This window comes from Pristis pectinata, chromosome 3 (genome assembly GCF_009764475.1).
Source record: "Pristis pectinata isolate sPriPec2 chromosome 3, sPriPec2.1.pri, whole genome shotgun sequence".
Classification (NCBI taxonomy): domain Eukaryota; kingdom Metazoa; phylum Chordata; class Chondrichthyes; order Rhinopristiformes; family Pristidae; genus Pristis; species Pristis pectinata.
In genome coordinates, this window is record NC_067407.1 from 61534827 (window position 1) to 61556154 (window position 21328).

General features: G+C 39.9%; 1 protein-coding gene across 1 annotated transcript in view; it reads right to left on the bottom strand.

The window, feature by feature from the left end:
- LOC127567956 (pappalysin-2-like) overlaps window positions 1-21328 on the bottom strand; it is a 290468-nt gene that overhangs the window by 188637 nt on the left and 80503 nt on the right. Inside the window, 1 exon segment of the mRNA XM_052011199.1 lies at window positions 3742-3887. Within this exon segment, the coding sequence (XP_051867159.1) occupies window positions 3742-3887 (146 nt within the window).

The following is a 21328-nucleotide window of genomic DNA, read 5'->3' on the forward strand; positions in this document are numbered from 1 at the left end:
CTTCCCGTAATCTTCTGGTTAGGTTTGTAATCCAATGTCAATGACATCATCAAAATTTACTCTGCAAATTCGAGGAAGGAACTCAATGGTTTCTGGCATTCTTGCACGCTCAGAAGAGCAGATCAACAGCAGCACCAGTGATCCTATGGACTTAGAGCCATAAAGTTACAGAGAGATACAGCACAGAAACAGGCCATTTGGCCCATAGAATCTGTACCACCCATCGACCACCCATTTACACTAAGTCTATATTGATTCTATTTTTATTCTCCACACATTCTCTTCAACTCTCCACAGATTCTATCACTCAGCTACATACTAGGGGCAATTTACAGTGACCAAGTAACCCATCAACCTGGTATTTAGGAGTACTGCTGGATAGGGGAGGTAGAGTATCATTGCATTGAGGTGATTATGTGCTCTGCAACAACTAGAGACACTGTATCCGAATCAGTGCATCTCGCAAATGTTAGCAGGAAAAAATGAACCAGCAAAAAAAAAGTTTTAGAAGAATTGGATGAAATGTGGTGTAAAGTTCACTTCTACTTTCCTGCCATGTTATCAATATTGAAGGGAGATTGAGAGCAAACGTTCAACCCTGAAGAGGGAGTGTAAGTTCTTCAGCATGGTAGCAAGCTTCTCTCAATCCACAAGGTCAACAATTGGGTTAATTTAAATGCTACTGTTATGCCTTGTCGAATTATCCACAAAGGGCAGATGCAACCATGTCTACACTAGACAAAATTAACATGAAACACAAACTTTGCTAAAAACTGAGATTTTCAAGTAAAAACTAATAAAAGCCTTAAAAGACCCCAAATAATTTCAACTGAATGTAATTGTGCTTTTGTAACATGGCTTTCTATATTTTAAATCTTATTTTAGTACCTGGAACAACAGGCAGAACACTCTTGATCTATTCAAAGTAAAGAAGATCTGACAGAGTACTCCCTATTTCAGAAAATACCGTCATAAAACAATTCCACTGCAAATTTCAAGATTAAGTAAGGTAATAAATTTTTCACCAAAGTTTGAGACAACAAGAGTTAAGGAGGGGAAAGCTTGTGTAATTGCAAGCTTTTTAATTTCACACACATGTAGTTAATGTATTTCCATATTATTTTTAAAATCTTACATTCGTCTGTGTTCCTTTACCAATCCCATGGACACATTCATTTTGGAAACTGCCAAGGTAAGCTTATACCAACCCACCAGTGGTGGCACCCTTGTATTCCAGTTTTACATTGGCATACAGTTTAGCCCAAATTCTGGAGAAAACTTCTAAACTCCAACCAGCATTGTTTTCTGATCTGCTAGAAGTTTGACAATTTAACTAAAGTTAACACATAAATAAAAAATACAACATAAATTATGGGCAGAATACTTGATTTCAAAAGGATTTACCTCTGCATCCCTACCTAGTTTTTCTTCCCCTACTTCACCTGAAAATCATACTTGAGCTTGGCTGGCTATGTGCAATGCTATCAGAGATGAGAAATGGGTATAAACAGAACAATTGGTGAAGTGTTTGGCAAATTGGAATTGTAGGTCTAAGCAGCAAGTTTTTGTGCTGTTAACCCAAGACAAGTTTTTTTTTAAAAGACCAGTTCCCAGTTGCCTTGGAGTGAATCGAAGGTGTGTACCACTGTTTACACAATAGTCCCTAGCTAAAATACAATGCAAAATTTAAAAAATCTGATTGCAGTCTAACTTTTTCATAACCTTTGAAAAGATTTCCCTCAGAAGTTAGCAAAGCTGTTCTTAATATTTGCTAATAACTTCCATACCACAGGATCCCTCATCCAAAAAGCAAGGAATAACACTGTGGGCTGCAGGGGGAGGACACACTAACTGAATGGAGTAGTGGAGTGCACCCGCCTGCTATATTTCTGCACACATCTGGAGTTCTCAACATTATTGACTCAGCGGCTGTGTTTGAACATATTCCTGTAAATAAACTGTTTTTCTGTCTCCTGTGGAGTTTCACTGACTACGTCAGAGGATTCACTGTTTTATAGCAGTAGGATTACTTGTTCCACATAGGGGATACCTTCAGACCCCAAAACAGGATAATAACTAAGCAGGTCAAACTCCTTTCTTTACCAAGGCCATTCACCATTTATTACAAACATGAAAATGTGAGGAAAGTACACAACAGATCAGTTAGGATCTGCAGAGAGAGAAACAGAGTTAAAGTTTCAGGTCAATGACCTTTCATCAGGTTATTACCCTTGTTCTGGAGGGTACATTTTCACAACAACTGTTGATGATTGCTGTCAATTCCATACCTTTATTGATGAGATAATTTTGTAGGTGATAGCAAAAGATCAGATTCAGTGTGACTGGCCATAAAAAGTCCTCAAGTCCCTTGTGATTCAAACCACATCTTTCTTCTGCCGATTATCTAAGTAAATTATAAGCAATCCCTCCCTCTGTGCACAGGAAAGCACAAACACTATCAACTCATTCCCTGATTAATCAGCAAATGGAACATCCACTCATAATAAAGCAAAGACTCAGACTCTGAACAAAAAGAAACTACTATCTACAGCAGAAATTAAAGGAAACAGCAAAAACAACAACAAAAGACCCATCTCCTTCCCTTCTTCAATCTATAACTCAACACACTCCATTTTCTTTGATCAATGACTTTAAAATGCAGACTCACAACTTCAGACACGTACTTGAAAACTTACTAAGCTTTCCTTCTCTTGAAGAGATTGTTAAAACTTTAAACTACTGAGCTCTTAGACTGTCAATGGCATGACTCAAAACCTGTGCATCAAAATTCTGGATTTCTGTCATAAGAAACGCCTGATCACTGAGCTATCAGAGGATAGCTGCTAATCAAAATTCTGCCTCTCTCTCTCAGTCGAGCTCACTGCACCTACCTGGGCTCAATTCATTCACTATTCATTGACCTATTTTTAACAGCTGTAGTCTCGCACCTTATCACAGGATAACCATGTGTATCATCACCACACCGCATTTCCCAACCCCATCTCCACATTCCAACCCATCCATCCCAATCTCAATATTCCAGAAGAGCATACAGCACTTATATCTTGAGTTAATAAAGGGATAAATGGGAATCTCAGCTGCAGATGAACTGAGGCAGTGCAGAGATTGACAAAAGAACATAGAACAGTACAGCACAGGAACAGGCCCTTCAGCCCACAATATTGTGCCAAACTAATTAAGCTAATGATGCCTAATTACACCAATCCCTTCTGCCTGCATATGGTCCATATCCCTCCATTCTCTGCACATTCACATGCCTATCTAAGACTCCCTTAAACGCCTCAATCATGTCTAACGTTAAGGGCAATGGCACAGGATGCCTTTGAAGTGAGGACAATTAGAAGCTCAGCTTGTGGCAGAATGGATTATTGGATTTGTAGACAGTTGCTTTTGTGGTACTGGTGAAGGGAAGTCCAAAAGAGCAGAAGAAGAGTGATACACTGTGCAAAATAGAACTATTTTTTCTGAAGAGACTTTGTTCCTTCCTTTTAGGAAAAACCTTGGTCTGTTGGCCTCTATCAAAGCATTACTTTCTAAGGTCTCAGTTCCTCTTAGTGATCCCACAAAAGCATAGCCACAGACATGTCATCTGACAAACACTAGAAGTGATTCTGTTCACTTTAATCACAGTGAGATCGATGTGCACAGGAAGTGTATAGCTGATCAGCATCATCCAACAAATGGAAATACATACCCACTAGTGCTCTTGAACACACTTACCCAAGTAAGTCAGGGCTTCTTTATCCCAGGGCCAGGTAGCAGCACCTGCCAGCTCCTCCCGCACTGAATTGGCAAAATAGACATTCAGATACATGGAACCATTGATCTGCAGTGTCTCCTTCAGTTCCTTCACACTCATGTAGGTCCTAAACAATGAGAGAGAAGAGGCTTAACATTTAGTTAACATCAGACAACCCAATTCACTCTTCAGCAGCAGTTTCTGGGCATGAAAGACTGGATTATTAAAGCACGGGTTAATCCAATTTTGTAAAAGTTCATGGAAAGATCGCACAAGACCTTAGGACTGAAAAGAATGAGACATTCACGAAAAAAGAGTGCTAGAGACAATGCTAAGCTTTCAGCTCTAAATTATGAAGGTTCACCTGACTAAAAGTGTATTCGTGGATTGATAGAGGGCATGATTCACATGGATATAACCAGTCAAGGTGAACTTCCTTTGGGATTTTCTCACGTTATGCACAACAACCTAGATAAAAGATCCAGGTCCCAGAAACAACATCAGAAATGGCATTTACACCAATTCTCACAGGTTTCCATGGATCTCCTGCTGAAATTACAGCAGAGGATCAAGAGAATTTATCATGTACTCTGACCACAAAATAAGGGAGTAAAAATTCAACATAAGTGAGGTGAGGCAATACATCACAACAGTGCTTTTCCCTTCCAGCCCCACCACATGTAACACATAGGTAAACTGGAAGTTATTCAAGTTTTTATAAAAGCTAACCAAGGATTTAATCACACATAAATCGGTGATGCTAAAACATGAATGTTCTAGATCTGTGTGATGCATCTACTTAGGTCAGCTCTGTGCTTGTTCAGCAGGTGAGAAAAACTATCCAAGGCTCATATGACTAAGAATCCAGAAAAGCATGAAAACATCAGATAACCTGTACTTGATCAAAAAAAAATGCTGGGAACACTCAGCAAGTCAGGCAGTATCTGTGTAGAAAAAAGAGTCAACCTCCCTTCATCAGAGATGGAAAAGTGAGGTACAAGCACAGAATCATGGAGCTGTACACAAAGAAACAAGTCCTTCAGCCCACCATGTCCATCTCAACCATTTATCTACTCTACTCCCATTTGACCGCATTCGTACCACATCCTTTTATGCTTTGCCTCTTTCACTATTAGTGACTCTTAAGTGTAGTAAGTGCATCTGATTCCACCACCTCCTCTGGCATCGTGTTCCAGATATCAACCACCTACTGTGCAAATAGAACTTTCCCTTCAGATACCCTTTAAAACTCCTTCCTCTCACCTATGCCCTCTTGTTTTTGACAACCCTACCCTGGGATAAAGATTTTGACCATCTACCATATCTATGTTTCTCATAATTTTATATACCTCTATCAGGTCACCCCCCAATCCCCTTCACTGCAGGAAAAACAAGCTCAGCCTATCCAAACTCTCCTCCTAACTAAAGTCCTCCAATCCAGGCAACTTCCTGCTGAATCACTTTTGCACTCCCTCCAGTTTTCGAACATCCTTAAGCACATTTCAAGTTGCAAAGAAGGGAAAGGGTGGAGTGTACACAGGGAATATATATGACAGAGTGCAGACCACAGTTACCCAGATAACATTACTTTCAGTGTCAGCAGTTAGAGAGTGAAAAGATCAGGCAATATCTCTGTAGAGTGAAAAGGTGAGCATGTTACAAGTGGATGACCTACATCAGAACTGGCCAATTCCAATGCAAGCAGCAACAAACTGTTACCTGAAATTATTAAATTCGACACTGAATCCTGAGGTCGCAACATGCCTAGATACAAGTTGAGCTGTGGTTTCTCAAACTAATGCTGGGCATTGTTAGAACAATGCTGGAGGCTAAAGATGAAAAGTCTAGAGGGGGAGTGTGATGGAAAACTGAAGTGACAGGCAAATGGAAGTTCAAGGTCGAACGAAGATGTTCTGCAAATCAGTCACCCAGTCTGTGGTTGGTTTTTCCAATGTGGAGGAGACAAAATGCAATACAATTGAGAAAAGTGCAAGTAAATTGTTCCCAGTATGATCTCTCTGCCTTTAACCTCCAACACTGTTCTAACAATGCCCAACATAAACTTAAGGAATAGCATCTTAGACCTGTAACCTTTTGCTGCTGGATATAACCCCTCCTATTTTACTCTATCTACAAATGATTTTGAACAATTCCATCAAAACTCCTCAACTTTCAAGAAAACCAATCTCAGTTCTAAAGTCGCTCCACATAACAAGTTCCTCATTCATGGCACTGTTCCATAAAGCTCCTGTGCACCTTCTCCACAGTGTTAACATCTTTCCTAACCTGTGGTTCCCAGTCTTCTGCAGAGTGAGACTTAACCAATATTTTATAAGGGATTACCATAATTGTTTTGCTTTTGTAATATACTCACTCAGCTATAAATAAAGCCAATATTCCATATGCTTTTTATGAGCCTTCTCAAAAGATTTATGTCGCTATACCCTTTGGTCTCTACTCCTGCAGTCTCTTTAAAATCACATCATTTGGTTTATATTGCCACTCTTCATTCTTTACACCTAATGGTATCACTTTACTGCCCTAAATTTCATATGCTATATGGCTGCTCAGTTATTAATATAAGTCCTCTTGAAGCCTGTTACCGTCCAGCTCATTGTTGACTATATATTTGAGTTTTGCATCATTTGGAAACTTTGAAATTATTCCCTATTTATCCAAATCTAAATGCAACATCATAAAAGGGCAGTGGTTCTAAAACAGATCCACGAGGGTAGCAAATGTACATTTCCCTCTGTTCTCAAATGAAACCATTCCCTACTAATTTCCATTTATGTTATGTTCCTTTGCCATTTACCCAAGCATACTGCCATTGTCCCTTTAAACTTAGAAACAAGTCTATTACGCAGTTCTTCATCAAATGCCTCTTCAAGTCCATCCTGACCACAACACTACTCTGATCAACTCTTTCTGTTAACTCAAAGATTTTGTGCAAAGTGTTATTTCCCTAATCTGTTAGTCCATTTTGACTTTAATTTATTAGCTCATACTTATATTGAAAAACAGTTAAATTGCTCTTGTATTATTTTCTCTGAATGTTTCCCTACCACCTCAGTTCTGTTTAAACAAAGGCAAATTATTACAGGCTTCCAGTTGTCTTACACCATCCCATATCCAAAGAGGACTGTAATGACCACAATAGGGCATCTGCAATTTCCACCCTTACTCCGGGTGACATCTGTTTGAAATCAAAGATCGTCAATCTTTGAAGTACACCTTTACTTCATCCAAAATTGCTTTTGCCTCCAACTTTAATGCAGGAGAGGAAATATCCACTTCTATGTGGAAAACAGATGCAAAGTACTTACTTAGCACCTGAGACATGCCCTCAACTACACAGGAACATCTCTTTTTTGTCCCCAAAACATTCCAACCATCACCGGATTATCCGTTCACTATATTTGTATTTAAAAAAGATAAATACGAAGTGTTTGCTTTTATGTTAGCCTCTAAGCTGTCTTTGCTCCACCCTTTTCTAGCTCTCCTCTATACTTCGTGTGTTCAGCTCAGTTCCTTCCACTGTCTTACATCTTTCACAATTTTCATTTTTTTCTTTCCCATTGCAATCTCAACATTTAGTCATCCAGGGATCTCTAACATTGTGGAATATGATATTCCTTGATTTCTCACAACAAGATCTACATTTTATTCAGGCATCGTCCTCTTTAAAGGCCTCCCAGTGTTCAATTATTATTTGGCCAGTTGATTTTTAATTCCTTACTGGGCCAAACCTTAGTTCACGGAAGAGTACACAAATAACTTCATGGAAACACTCAGGAACCAAGAAGTTAAAAAAGAGGAGGAATGAAGGAAATTAGTATGAATTTAAAAAAATTAGTGATATTGAATGCCAATAATTCCCAGTATCTTATAAATTGCATCCCAAGTACCAAAAAAGGTAGCCATGGAAAGGCATTAGCTTTCATCTTCAAAAATTCTATTGATTATGATCTTGGTTTTGAAACTTAGAGGGTGGGAAATGTAACCTCGTTATTTAATAAAAGAGCAAGAACAGAGAACCACAAGCCAGTTAGCCTTACATCACTGGTAGGGAAAGTGTGAGAGTCTATGAAAAGCATGCAAAATAGAACACTTAGAAAATATCAGCAGAATCAGATTATGACAATAGGAAATTTTCTCATGATTTAACTGTAAAATTGGGTGTGTATTTGGATTTTCAGAAGTTTGATGAAGTCCCACATCAGTGCTTAGGGTATAATCTTAAACACACGTGATTAACAGTAATATATTAGCGTGGTTGACAGACGAGAAACAGAGTAGAAGTTAAGGGGATTCTCCTGAGACAGACAGTGACTAGGTTACAACAGGGATTAGTGTTTGGGCCCCAGCTAAACACTATAAATATATATATATGTGTATATGTGTGTATATATATATATATATATATATATATATATATATATATATATATATATATATATGTGTGTGTGTGTGTGTGTGTGTGTGTGTGTGTGTGTGTGTGTGTGTATATATATATATATATATATATATATATGTGTGTGTGTGTGTGTGTGTGTGTGTATATATATATATATATATATATATATATATATATATATGTGTGTGTGTGTGTGTGTGTGTGTGTGTGTGTGTGTGTGTGTGTGTGTGTGTATATATATATATATATATATATATATATATATATATATATATATGTGTGTGTGTGTGTGTGTGTGTGTGTGTGTGTGTGTGTGTGTGTGTGTGTATATATATATATATATATATATATTCGGAGAACCAAATGTAATATTTCTGAATTCACTGACAACATGAAACTGTGGGGGATTGAGAGTTGTGAGGAGGACAAAAAGAGGCTTCATTGCAACTTAAATGAGTTGAGTTAGTGGACCAATACGTGGTAGATGCAGTATAAATGTGGATAAATACCAATCGTTCAAAGCAAACATGCAGGTGTAGCAAGCAATTAAGAAAGCAAATGGCATATTGACCTTGATAGCAAGAGATTCCTAGTACAGCAGCATGGATATTTTGCTGCAGTTATTCAGGATCTTAGAGAGACCAGACCCGGAGTATTGTGTGTATATTTGGTTTCCTTACCGAAATGTTATGTTTGTCACAGAGAGAGTGGTGCAAAGATTCATCAAACCAATTCCTGGGATGGAAGGACTCACTTCTGAAGAGAAATTGGATCAATCTGGCCTTTATTCACTGGAGGTTAGAATAATGAAAGGGATCTGATTGACATGTGCAAAGTTCTGACAGAGCTTGGCAGACACGATGTGGGAAAAATCTTTCTGCTGGTTTATAGGTCTAAAACCAGGAGAAAGTAGGATATTTAGGACTAAGTTGAGGAGAAATGTCTTTGCTCATTGGGTGGTGAACCTGTGACATTTCCCATTACAGAAGGCTGTGGAGACTAAGACATTGAATGCATTTAAGAAGGAGATGGACAGATTTCTAGACTCAAAAAGGTATCAAGGAACATGGGGAGAGAGAGCAGGAATGTGGTTTGAGTCAGACGATCAGCCATGATCATGCTGAACAGCAGAGCATGTTTAAAGGACCAAATGCTCCTGCTCCTATTTTCAATATTTCTCTATCCTCCCATTTGTGGCTTCATCCTTGGAAATTTTCTCTGCACACTCTTCATTGCTGTTATCCCTCTTGCATAATATTGGAGTTTAATCCAGGAAAGTGTGAGGTATGGCATTTTGGGAGATCAAATGTAAAGGGTCAGTACACAGTTAATGGCAGGAATTCTAACAGCATTGACGTACAGAGGGATCTTGGGGTCCAAGTTCATAGCTCCCTGAAAGTGGCTGCACAAGTTGGTAGGGTGGTCAAGGAGGCATATGACATGCTTGCTAGTGGTTAGTTTGCATTCTTTGCTGCTGTTTACATAACATCATATTTATCTGGTGATCATCATCCACCAATTTTTTGCCCATTCTGCAGGTTTATTAATCTCTCCTGTGAATTGTTGCAGTCCTGCTCTGTATTGACTGCTCCCCACCACATTCCCAGTTTCACCTTGTCAAAACATTCAGTAATTGTGTTTCTGATTCCAAAGTCTAATGGGAATGGTACCAACACCACAATCTCTGGAGGCCATGATTAATCACCCAATTGGCACTTTTTGATGATACATCCAAGTCATCTTCCAGCTTTATTGTTATTGAATTGTGACATAACAGTTTCATCCAATAGAGTGATTTGCTCAGCCACTTCAGAAGGCAGTTTAGAGTCAATCATGGTGGTATGGCTCTGTACTCATGCAAAAACAGGAGATATCATTCTCAAAATGACATCAATGCACCAAATAGGTCTTTACAGCAATTTCAGTTGTTTTTGGTCAGCTTTCAAAATTCCAGATTATTTAACTAAATGAATTTAAAAGCACCAGCTGCCGTGGTGAGATCCAAACTCGTTACTCCAGATCATTAGTCCAGACCACTGGCGTACTTACCACATAACCAGTGCACTTCCATGTTGGCAGAAGGCCGATCCCAGCAATACAATATCTTGAGGTTCATTAAATCTGTATCTCAAAATATTAAGCTGACCCTGAAGACTATTTCTTCTCCCACCCAACATGATATAAGATCACCATTGACATCTTTTTTCTTTTTCAACTTCCCACGCCCGCAACTTATGACATAAATCTGTATCAGTAGCTATCCTGCACTTTGTCAAAGGCAATACAAATCATAAAATAAAATTATTATGACTTAACACAACTCTCATTTCCTTGTTGAATAAAATATGGATGTGTAGCTGGGTAAATAAGTGAGGGAGGAAGGGAAATTAGTTTTGCTAATGAGGTGAAATAAATCAGGAAGTGAAGGCTTGGGTGAACAATAAACAGCAGAGTAGACTAATTGGGCAGAACAACTTAGTTTATTGTCATATACACCAGGGTGCAATGAAATGCCTTGCTCTCATGAAGCTCACAGTGTAAACAATATATATAGTAATAATAAATATAACAACAAATACAACGAGTGCAAAAGAGCAGAATGGTGCAAAGATTGTAGTGCAAGTCTGAGGTAGTGCAAAAGAAATGCTAAAGTCACAACAGCGGAATAACCGAGAGAGGGAGAATTAAGAGTACAAGAATGTGGTAGCATCTTTGGGAATGCAATGTGAAAGAGGTGCTTGGTTCAGAAGTCTGATAACAGTGGGGAAGGAGCTGTTCTTAAGTGTGGATCTCCTGGTTTTCAAGCTTCTGTATCTTCTCCCAGAAGGCAGAAGAGAGAAAAGGGAATGGCCAGAGTGGTAGGCATCCTTGACGATATTTGTTTCTATGCTGTGTTCTGAGTTACTTTAGCTAATTTAAGTAATCCTGGAGCAGTACGTAAAAACATAAAAACAATAGAAATAAAAGCAGGAATTTCTATCTGGTCTCCCCTCAAAGGATCTACATAGAATACAGTTAATGCAACAATGGTTGCCCCAATAGATTTCTGGGGTGTTGGGTTTTTCCCAAGAGGAGAGACGAACAGACTGGGCCTATGCTATCTTGAGTTTAGATGAATGAGGGATCTTCTCACATAAATTTCACAGAGCTTCACAGGGTAGAACCAGGGATGATGTTTCCTTGGTCTACAATGTCTGAATGGCCTACTCATAACATACACATGTCAGAAATAGGAGGATACGTCATTCAACTCCTCAATAACATCATGGGTGACTGTAGTAAGATCTGGAATACACTCAGTGTCTGAGTCTCCACAACTCTTCTGGAGACAAATTTCCAAATATTCACCACTCTCTGGGTGAAAAAATTCTCAATAGCTTTCTCTAAAGCACATGAATAGGACCTTGGTAGATCAGTCAAAGGACCTATCCCCACATCAGCACAATGAACATAGCCTCCTAAACCAAAGGTGACCCACTTATTCCTATTCCCTCTCTTCTGTTTGTCAACCAATCCTCAATCCAGTACATTACCCCAATCCTTCTAATTTTGTTTATCAATCTCTTGGGTGGCACATTATCCAAGGCCTTTAAAGTCCAAAACAAGGGCAGCACAACGCAGAGCTAGTAGATAAGATAAGATAAGATATCTTTATTAGCCACACATACATCGAAACACACAGTGAAATGTATTGCCACGCTTCCGGCACCAACATAGCATGCCCACAACTTCCTAACCCTTATGTCTTTGGAATGTGGGAGGAAACCAGAGCACCCGGAGGAAACACACGCAGACACGGGGGGAACGTACAAACTCCTTACAGACTGTGGCGGGAATTGAACCCAGGTCACTGGTGCTGTAATAGCGTTATGTCAACCGCTACACTACCATGCCTGAGCTGCTACCTCACAGCTCCAGCAACTCAGGTTCAATTCTGCCCTGCCACTCTCAATTTAATAGTGTAATTAATTTATTTAACTCTTTAAATATATAACCGCACAGCTACTATCATCTTGTTGAAGTCCCTTACTGACGAAAGACCCCATTCCATTTACACAGCACTCAGTGGGCATTGCACACCATGCCAAACAATGCTGCACCTCAGCAGAACCCACAGAAATATTCCCACAGACCACCAGTTCACAGAGTCATAGAATTAAAGTTGCACCATGTCCATGCTGACATTTTTGCCCATCTCCTCTAAGTTTTGAGTCAGCTGCTTCCATTCTAAACTGGTTATCTAATTACATGGCTGGCTGAAGGGTAGCTGTTTAGCACTGCAAATTAAAACTACAAGGCTAAGAAAATCTAACAATTAAACAATCAAAACATTTGAAATGGAATCACCCACTTACTCACCAATTTTGACACTCTGTAGACACGGCACTCAAAGGGCACGGCACACTGGGCTAAAACACAAACTCCTTAACCTCATCGAGGGTGATCGGATTCCCAACCCACACTCACTCCTTGAAGTGAAGTTCAGAAATTAGCTGCACACCAACTAAGGCCTCATCATTAAAACTTCAAGGAATTTGGATCCATTTATCTTCTTTAGGGATGATGTCAATACTAAGGGCCATTGTTATTGCTGGCAAAGCCTCTGCACCCTTCAAGATTTTGAAAGATTACTCAAACCTCTGATTGTGAAATTGCTGTGTGAAACAGTGTATGACAGTTAAGCATGCAAAGAAGACGTCAGGCAGATTCGTTCTGGCAGATTTGAAATGTAGCCCAACTTCAACATCGGGAGCATGATACGTGGTTTGTAACTTTAACACTAGTGCAGGCCACATAAAGTGCTTTTGCAAACTGAATATTACACAACAGGAATGTGGCAAACGTTCATAAGATTCACTATTCACATGAGCCATGGAAATTCTTAAGAGCAATTTTCGAGACCCTGCTCTTTCATCATACTGCAAGTTGAGTCATTAATAAAGAAGGCAAATGCAATATTAGCATTTACTTCGAGGACTAGAATACAAAAGCAAGGATGTACTGCTGAGGGTTGGTCAGACCGCATTTGGTATATTGAGAGAAATTACCGTATCTAAGGAAGGATGTGCTGGCCCTCGAGAGGGTCCAGGGGAGGCTCACAAAAATGATCCCAGGAGTGAAAGGCTGAGTAGGAAAGAAAGAGCGAGAGGAAAGAACACATGAGGAACGTTTGATGTCTCTGGACCTGTAATCAATGGAGTTCAGAAGAATGGGGAAGGGGGGAATCTCACTGAAACTGACTGGATACTGACAGGCCTGGGTAGAGTGGACATGGAAAAGATGTTTCCATTAGTAGGAGCATCTAGGATCCAAGGGCACAGCTTCAGAATAAAGGAACGTCCCTTTAAAACTGAAATAAGGAGGAATTTCTTCAGCCAGGTGGTGAATCCGTGGAATTCATTGCCACAGAGGGTTTGAAGGCCAAATTGAGTGTATTTAAGGCAGAGATTGATAGGTTCTTGATTGGTATGGGGGTTAAGAGTTACAGGGAGAAGAAAGGAGAATGGGGTTGAAAACAAAAATCAACCATGATTGAATGGCGGAGCAGACACGATGGGCCAAATGGTCTAATTCTGCTCCTATATCTTATGGTCTATCATAATGACCCAGTGTCAATGCCTTAACTTGTAATGTTTGTGGGGTGTTTGGAAACACCTGCACCCCACATCAAAGCTGCTTTGGACACATTTGATGATGGCACTCGGTTAAACAAAAAGCAACAGCCCTTTCAATTCCTCAACCTTGAAGTACCTTGCCTTGATAGCAATGCAGAGATGGTTTCCCCCCCATGTGACTTAGAATCTTTCATTTTCATTCATCCAATGGACTTCGCCATGCTGACAAAGCTCTCAGGGAAACCAGCTTAAACTGCTCCCTATTTAACAGGAGTGACTTGGCCAGCCCATGAAGTTGAGTGGCTGCCCGGGTGCTGTGGGATAGGGAGCTCCAGGATTTTGACCTTTGGACAACTGAGTGGCAACAGGCAGGACAGGTCACTCTGGTTAACTGGACCTCAAAAAGGAGGAAAGCTGCACGGGATAAAACAATTTTCAAAGTGAGTGAAATTCCAGGGAAACTTCATTCAGAAGTACTGCCCTTACATTTTAATACGATTTAAAAATAACATTCCAAATTAATTTTCGTAAAACCTCAAATTTGCAATGTTTTCCTTCTCATTTCCCAGTTGCAAGGGAGACTTCCACTGCAGCAACAGGTTTGAATCAACAGGCCTAACCGCCACGCTCGAGCATAATGAATGCTGCCTTTCATTCACCTTCACGGCTTTCCCGAAAACCAATGATATAGGAGTGGAGGAGACTGGGAATAATTAGGCATCCATGTGACAGCAAATCAGAAAGTTTACAGGATGTGACTGAGCACTGGATAGTAGGCAATGTTAAGACTGACAGATCATTTGCATACTGATGTAGCATTTAGTTACACAGAGGTTTCATCACTAGTTGTGTTATTTCTGCAGTCCTCAGGAATACATTTGCCAGGCCCTGATCGTTATACATTGATCTCAACAGACTCACGGTCAATTAGCCAAATTAGTAGACATTCAGTATCCACTAATCATTTCAGTTTTGTGCTTACTCGGGACATGGACATCCTTGGCAAGGCTGCCATTTTTGCCTATCCCTTCTTATTTCAAGAAGATAGTTTCATCAGATTACCACAATGATTCATAAAGAAACACCAGAACTGAGGGATTTGCCTCAGCACTCCAGGGTGTGAAGTAAGACTGTGCTGTATGTGATTTCAGTTCAAGTAATGTCCTTCCTTATGTCAACAGCAAACCAATAAAGTTTTTATGATAATTTATTAGTTTTACAGAAATTTGATTTTTTTTATTTCGATTGTTAACTGTAATCAAATTTTAAATTACTATAATGGGATTGAAACTCTTGTTCCCTTCATTACTAGAAATGCCAAACATAAAAAATGGAGACTTGGGTGAGGTAACTACTTGTGAAGGCTGTTGGCCCTTATTGAACTAAAACCCAGCAAGGACCAATACACACAAAACACAAAGCTGAGGTGTGGCTCTGTGGAGAGGAAGTATGGCCAAGGTTTTCCTTTTCTGTTAAATTATTAAAACGGTTTGGAGCTTATACTTGAGTCAGTAGTTATCTCAAAGCCCATAACTTGAGCATTTAATCTCAGATGGCACTACACTCATTGGATCTTAGAAGAATGAAAAGTGATCTTATGGAATCACATAAGATTGTGAGGGGCTTTGGCAGGGTGCATGTTGCGAGGATGTTTCCCCTATTGGGCACGGCTTCAGAATAAGTGGTCACCCATTTAACATGGAGATGGGGAAGAATTTCTTCTCTCAGAGGGTCAAGGTTCTTTGTAACTCTCTATCCCAGAGAGCAGTGGAGGTAGAGTCACTGAATATATTCAAGGCAGAGATTGACAAACATTTAGACTACAAGGCAGGCAAGGGGTATGGGAAATTGGTGTCAAGGCCAAGAGTGGATCAGCCATGGTCTTAATGAACAGTGGAACACGCTGAAGGGGCCAATTTATTATGTCTTTATCTGCTTTAGTTTAGTGCTGCTGGAATACTCCAGTGTTTAGGTTTTTATTTCCCAAAAACAAACTATTATATCAGATCAATCCTCTCAGGTGATCATATAAAAGGAAAGTCTTTGGCATTATTTGAAAAAACTGCCCTTTTTGTATCCTGGTTCATAATTATCCCTCAACTAACAGCACCAACATTTATTCCTTTTACCTCACTGATGTTGCAGGAGCTTACTGTCATCAGACTAGTTGCTGTGTTTCCCCACATGAAACAGTGACCATATTTCCAAAGTATTTTGCCAGCCGTGGAATGCTCTAAGACATGGAGAGAAAATGAAGGCACTCTTCCCATTATAATGTTCTTTGAAGAACAACCAGGACCTGTCAGATCCTCAGTCTAAATATTGGCAGCACTCTAGAAACATGCTATTGAAAGCAATATATTGAAGCAAAGCAAATGTTATTAGAATATTACAGTTTGTGACATGAAATAGTACTATTTCACAATACGCACAAGTGTACATAGTGCTGTGAGGTTAACTGTTTCAACAGAGACATTTTCCATCCAAGTCAAAGAAATGCACTGATATTTCTGGGTCCAGTGTATGGTTTGTATCACCAAGCCAAAAATATACAGAAAGGTCCAGGAGCTGGGCATCCAACTCCTCAAGCTTTTACCACTCACTTAACTTTTGGCTGCCCTTTAGTGTGTTTGGATTTCATAATCCTCTAACCCATGTCTTATACTGGTGGCACACAATGACACAGCCTATACACCTACTGCCTCACAGCTCCAGCAACCCAGGTTCAATCGTGATCTCCAGTGCTATCTGTATGGAGTTTACATGCTCTCCTTGTGACCACACAGGTTTCCTCCGGGTGCTCTGGTGTCCTCCACATCCCAAAAATGTGCACGTTTGTGTGTTAATTGTCCACTGCAAATTGCCCCAGTGATAGAATCTGGGGGTAGGGGGGCATAGCAGTCAATAGGAATGTGGGGAGAATAAAATGAGATTGGTATAGGAATAGTTGAAAATGGGTGCAAGATGGTCAGCAGAGATTTGATGGGGGTGGGGTGAACTGAAGGGACTGTTTCTATATTCTACCTACGATATTTATTTATTAGTCACACGTACATCAAAACACACAGTGAAATACGTCTTTTGCGCAGAGTGTTCTGGGGGCAGCCCGCAAGTGTCGCCACGCTTCCGGCGCCAACATAGCATGCCTACGACTTCCTAACCCGTACGTCTTTGGAATGTGGGAGGAAACCAGAGCACCCAGAGGAAACCCACACAGACACAGGGAGAACGTACAAACTCATTACAGACAGCAGCCGGAATTGAACCAGGGTCGTTGGTGCTGTAATAGCGTTACACTAACCGCTACATTACCATACTATGTTTCTGTGACTATCTCAATTTTGGCATTTTCACCTGACCCCAGCTTATAACAACTTGTTATTTTGTGGGGGGGGGGGGGGGGGTGGGCGGTGGAGGAGGTGGTGGAAAGAGTTCCAGATTTATTGTTTGAATAACATGTCTCCTGAAACCTGGATGGCACATATCTGCTTTTATTTGTACACCCTTGTTTTGTATTCAACTACCAGAGGAAAGTTTAATTTCAAACTACCCTATCAAATTATTTAATCTTGTTTAAACAGATCAATTAGCTCATGCCTCAGTCTCCTATAGTCAAGGAATACAAGCCAAGTTTTTGAGGTCTGACCTTACAGTATCATTCTGTGTTGCACCCTCTCCAAGGGTGATACAGCTTTCCTGCAATGTGGTGCCCACAGATGAACAATACTCTGGATGTGGTTTCTTAAAGCTTTATACAACTACAGCACAATTTCCATCCTGCCAATGGATATTTGGCAGACAAATGACACAGAGATCCTGCTTACTATTTCCTCTTCACCAGCAACCCTGGCAGAAACACAAACACTGTGATAGTCACGCCAAGGTTGACATCTCACTGGAGTGGAATTAAAAAAAAACAGAAAGGTAGAAAGAGGAAATGACTCAAAAAGCAACTTTGCACTGGTCATGCTATTCCAAATTCTTAAGTTGTGTAACTAAAATTACATGGACATTTCTCGCCACTCCAGTTCAATGTTTTACTGGCAAGAGATTTTTTTTCTCCCTCTGTGTGGTTTAATATTTTCTTGGTGAGGAAGGTTATTCTGAAGAATGGAATACCTTCTTGTCTCGGGCACTTGCAGGTCAAGAAAAGCACAGCCAGCTGCAGGATAGATTCCCTCTGATTTGGCCAGAAATATAGCCCCAACCTCGGGAAAGCACACAGCTTGTCCGAACAATCATTTCACAAAGTCCTTTTCACTGTTGTCTGAATGGATGTGGCAACTTAATTTGTCCTCTGCTCTGGGACAATTCCCACTTGATATAAACAGAAGATTCCCCCACACCATTCAACTTTAAGGCAGGCTGAGTGGGAAAACTTTCAACTTTCAGACTCAAGATGCCACCTAGGGTGTACGAGGACAGGGTGCTGGCAATTACAGTTTGAAGAACCTGTGTTTATATTTGTATAAACATGACCCTTCTTTTCTTACATCCACCAACTACCCCTTCATCCTCTGAGATTTTAGGGCTGAATTAAGGATGTTTATGTGATATGGGATCCCCAACATGTACTGGGCTGAGATTCTCCAAAATCGTGTTTCTAGTGGAGTGACCAGCCAACATAGCATGCAGATTTACATCCCATCAGCCTGGGTTCCAACCGAGTCCAGCTTCCAAGGTGGAAGGTTAATGCTTTGATACTTCGTTGGGTTTGTGGGCGTTAGTTCTGCCCATCATCATCGTGGAACAGGAAGTGTGAACTTATTCCATTTCACCCATGTTACAATGAATCAAATTGCAAGAACTGACCGTGCATTTGAACTGACCAAGTTCACAAGGATTCCACATTTGGTAACTGAAAGACTGCAAATTCACAGCAACATACAGCAAAGGAACTACTGGAATATAGTCAGAATCAATTTGGATTGGTGCAAGAGGAGATGGATCTTATCTGAAAATAAATTCACATGAGCACACCACCTCTGTTGACCCACTATTACTTGTATTGTCAAAATGCTCTTCCAACATCAAGAAACAAGCAAACTACAACTTCCTCCAATCATCCATTCGAAAGTTACTGATTTGGATCTCTACCACAATCTCTATCTCTAACCACCATCTCTAGTTGAACCAGACTTACTATAATTTCATCATCTTATTTATCAACATTTGCTGCAGGCAATAATGTGGACTAATCTCCCCTTCAATACTCCAAAAGGAATATTAACTCGCAATAATGCAATTTGATGGAAAATGCATCAAGTTCAAGCTATGAAGAACCTGAATGGGTTTCTGGAGAGACACAAGAAGAATGGAATTGATTACTGCCATGACTCATTCCAGTAAAAGTTCTTTATTAATGATGTAGTTCTGAAATAAAATGTGATTGTACTTTTTGAGTAACATTCTTCCAGTTCTGACCTATTCCTCATCTATAGCTTCATGATCACCACTGGTAGCCATGCCTTTATTTGAATTTGACATAGGAGCTTACTGTCAAGTTTGGAATCTCTGCCCTAAACCTCCTTGGCACCTCAATTTCAAGATAGTCTTGAAGACCGATTTTTCTGACCTGGCTTTGCTCAAGTGTGCTTTTCTTTCTTTGACTTGGTGTCAGTTTCTATCTGATGACTCTCCTACAAAGTGCTTTGCAATGTTTTCTTCAGTGAAATCTGCTTTACCGTGTCAAAGACACTATAGCTGCTACTGAACATGATGCCATTGATGAACCATTATTTGTTAGAGTAAAGGGAAGAGCTGCATGAGATTGTTAAGATAACTTGCTGCTGACACACATCAGTGTGGAGATGTGCAGGACAAGAAACTGGAGTTCACCTTGACACAGTGCATGAAATGGGTGTTGTGTTTACACCTGTGTGAAATATGCAAAATATTAAACAGCAGATAAGTGCAAACAACTGCACAGAAATCCTGACAGAAATCCTTTAATTCAGGTTGCCTTGCTGTCCTGCTTCAGGGTTTGCTCTCTATTTTACAGGGAGTACAAAGCATAGGTAATTGGTGGCACATTATTCCTACACTTTCCATTAGTAAGGCAAGGATGAGGGTCACCTATGTTGATGACATCATAAGCGAATATACTAGTAAGGTACTACCTAAGAAGTGCCTGGTCCAATTTTCCATCAGGCAGGACTTCAACAGGAAATGGTTTCTATTGCATTAAAAGCTGCATTAAATGAATTTTTTTTTTGCAAGATTTGCACTTCAAAAAGGTACAATTTCTGGGCAGAGGTGTTTGACTTATTAATGTATTAATAATGAAAATTAAGTTGTACCAATTGTATCCTGTTCCTCCACAAGTTCACCTTGCACTGTCAAATAAAACAGATTATTGATCGAAATCAATCCTCATGTGGGAGGGAAGGGTTAGATAAATCTTAGAGCAGGATAAAGTGTCAGCACAACATTGTGGGCTGAAGGGCCTGTACTGTGCTGTAGTGTTCTATGTTCATCTCAATGGGTGCTTTCTCAGACTGATCTCCAAGGGTGCAAGGAAGTATAAATACGAAAGATACAGTATGTGACACAAGGGGATATAAGTGTTCCAGGACCTGAATTAATTAATTGTACATTTGGATATAGGGGCAATATTAGACAACTCCTACAAAAGAATGAAACATGGGAAGCTGTGCCTCATATCCCAAAAGGGATCTTGCAGTAAAACTGAACTTATAACAGTCAATGTGACCTGCTCTAAATCTGTGATAAGGACATTACTGAAAGACATAAGTCTAATCTTAAAAACTCCAATTGACATTAACAAACAGTAAAAAGCAGACCTACAGAACTTCTATATTAAACAAATATGGACCATATTTTCCCCAGTAAATTCTGATCTGCTAACTCTGGGGATGTCAATGCTGCAAACTGAAACATGCGACAGTATGTGGGTTCATTACAAGTTACATAAGGCAAACTATCCTCTCTCGGCTAGTGTTTTTGGCCGTTAATGTAAACAGTTAATTTACTAGTGTTTCTGACAGCTAATAATCCTATTGTCACATGACCTTAAAACTGCAGAAAATCTATCAATAAGTTTTGTCCACAAATGATGGAAGTTTTGTCCACAAATGATGGAAGAATGTGGCAACATAGGCTGCGTGTAAAATGCAGTCTGGGGGAGTTTGAGGTCAGTGACACTTCAAAATAAATCCATCTGCAGATGACTTCAACCTCTCTAGCTCAAAGTCATGGAGGGGGAGGGGCAACTATTCATACTAAACGTGTGTTACCCTTGTAATCATCCTGAAGTTGGGTGTTGTCCAAAGGGAGATTGTGTATTGTGGTTGTTATATGGGATTTAATAATTAGGGGGACGTGTATCACCCTTTGGAAGCAGGGTCAAACCCTTCATACGTAGAAAGAAAGTTGCCTGAAAGATTTTTGGGTGGAAACAAAGGTGAAAACACCTAGACAAGGGCCAATATGGCTCATTGGGACCAATGTTAAATTTTCAATATGACCATGTTTGTCAGGTATTTTCACCCTTGGGTGGAAGTAGTCATTGCGGTT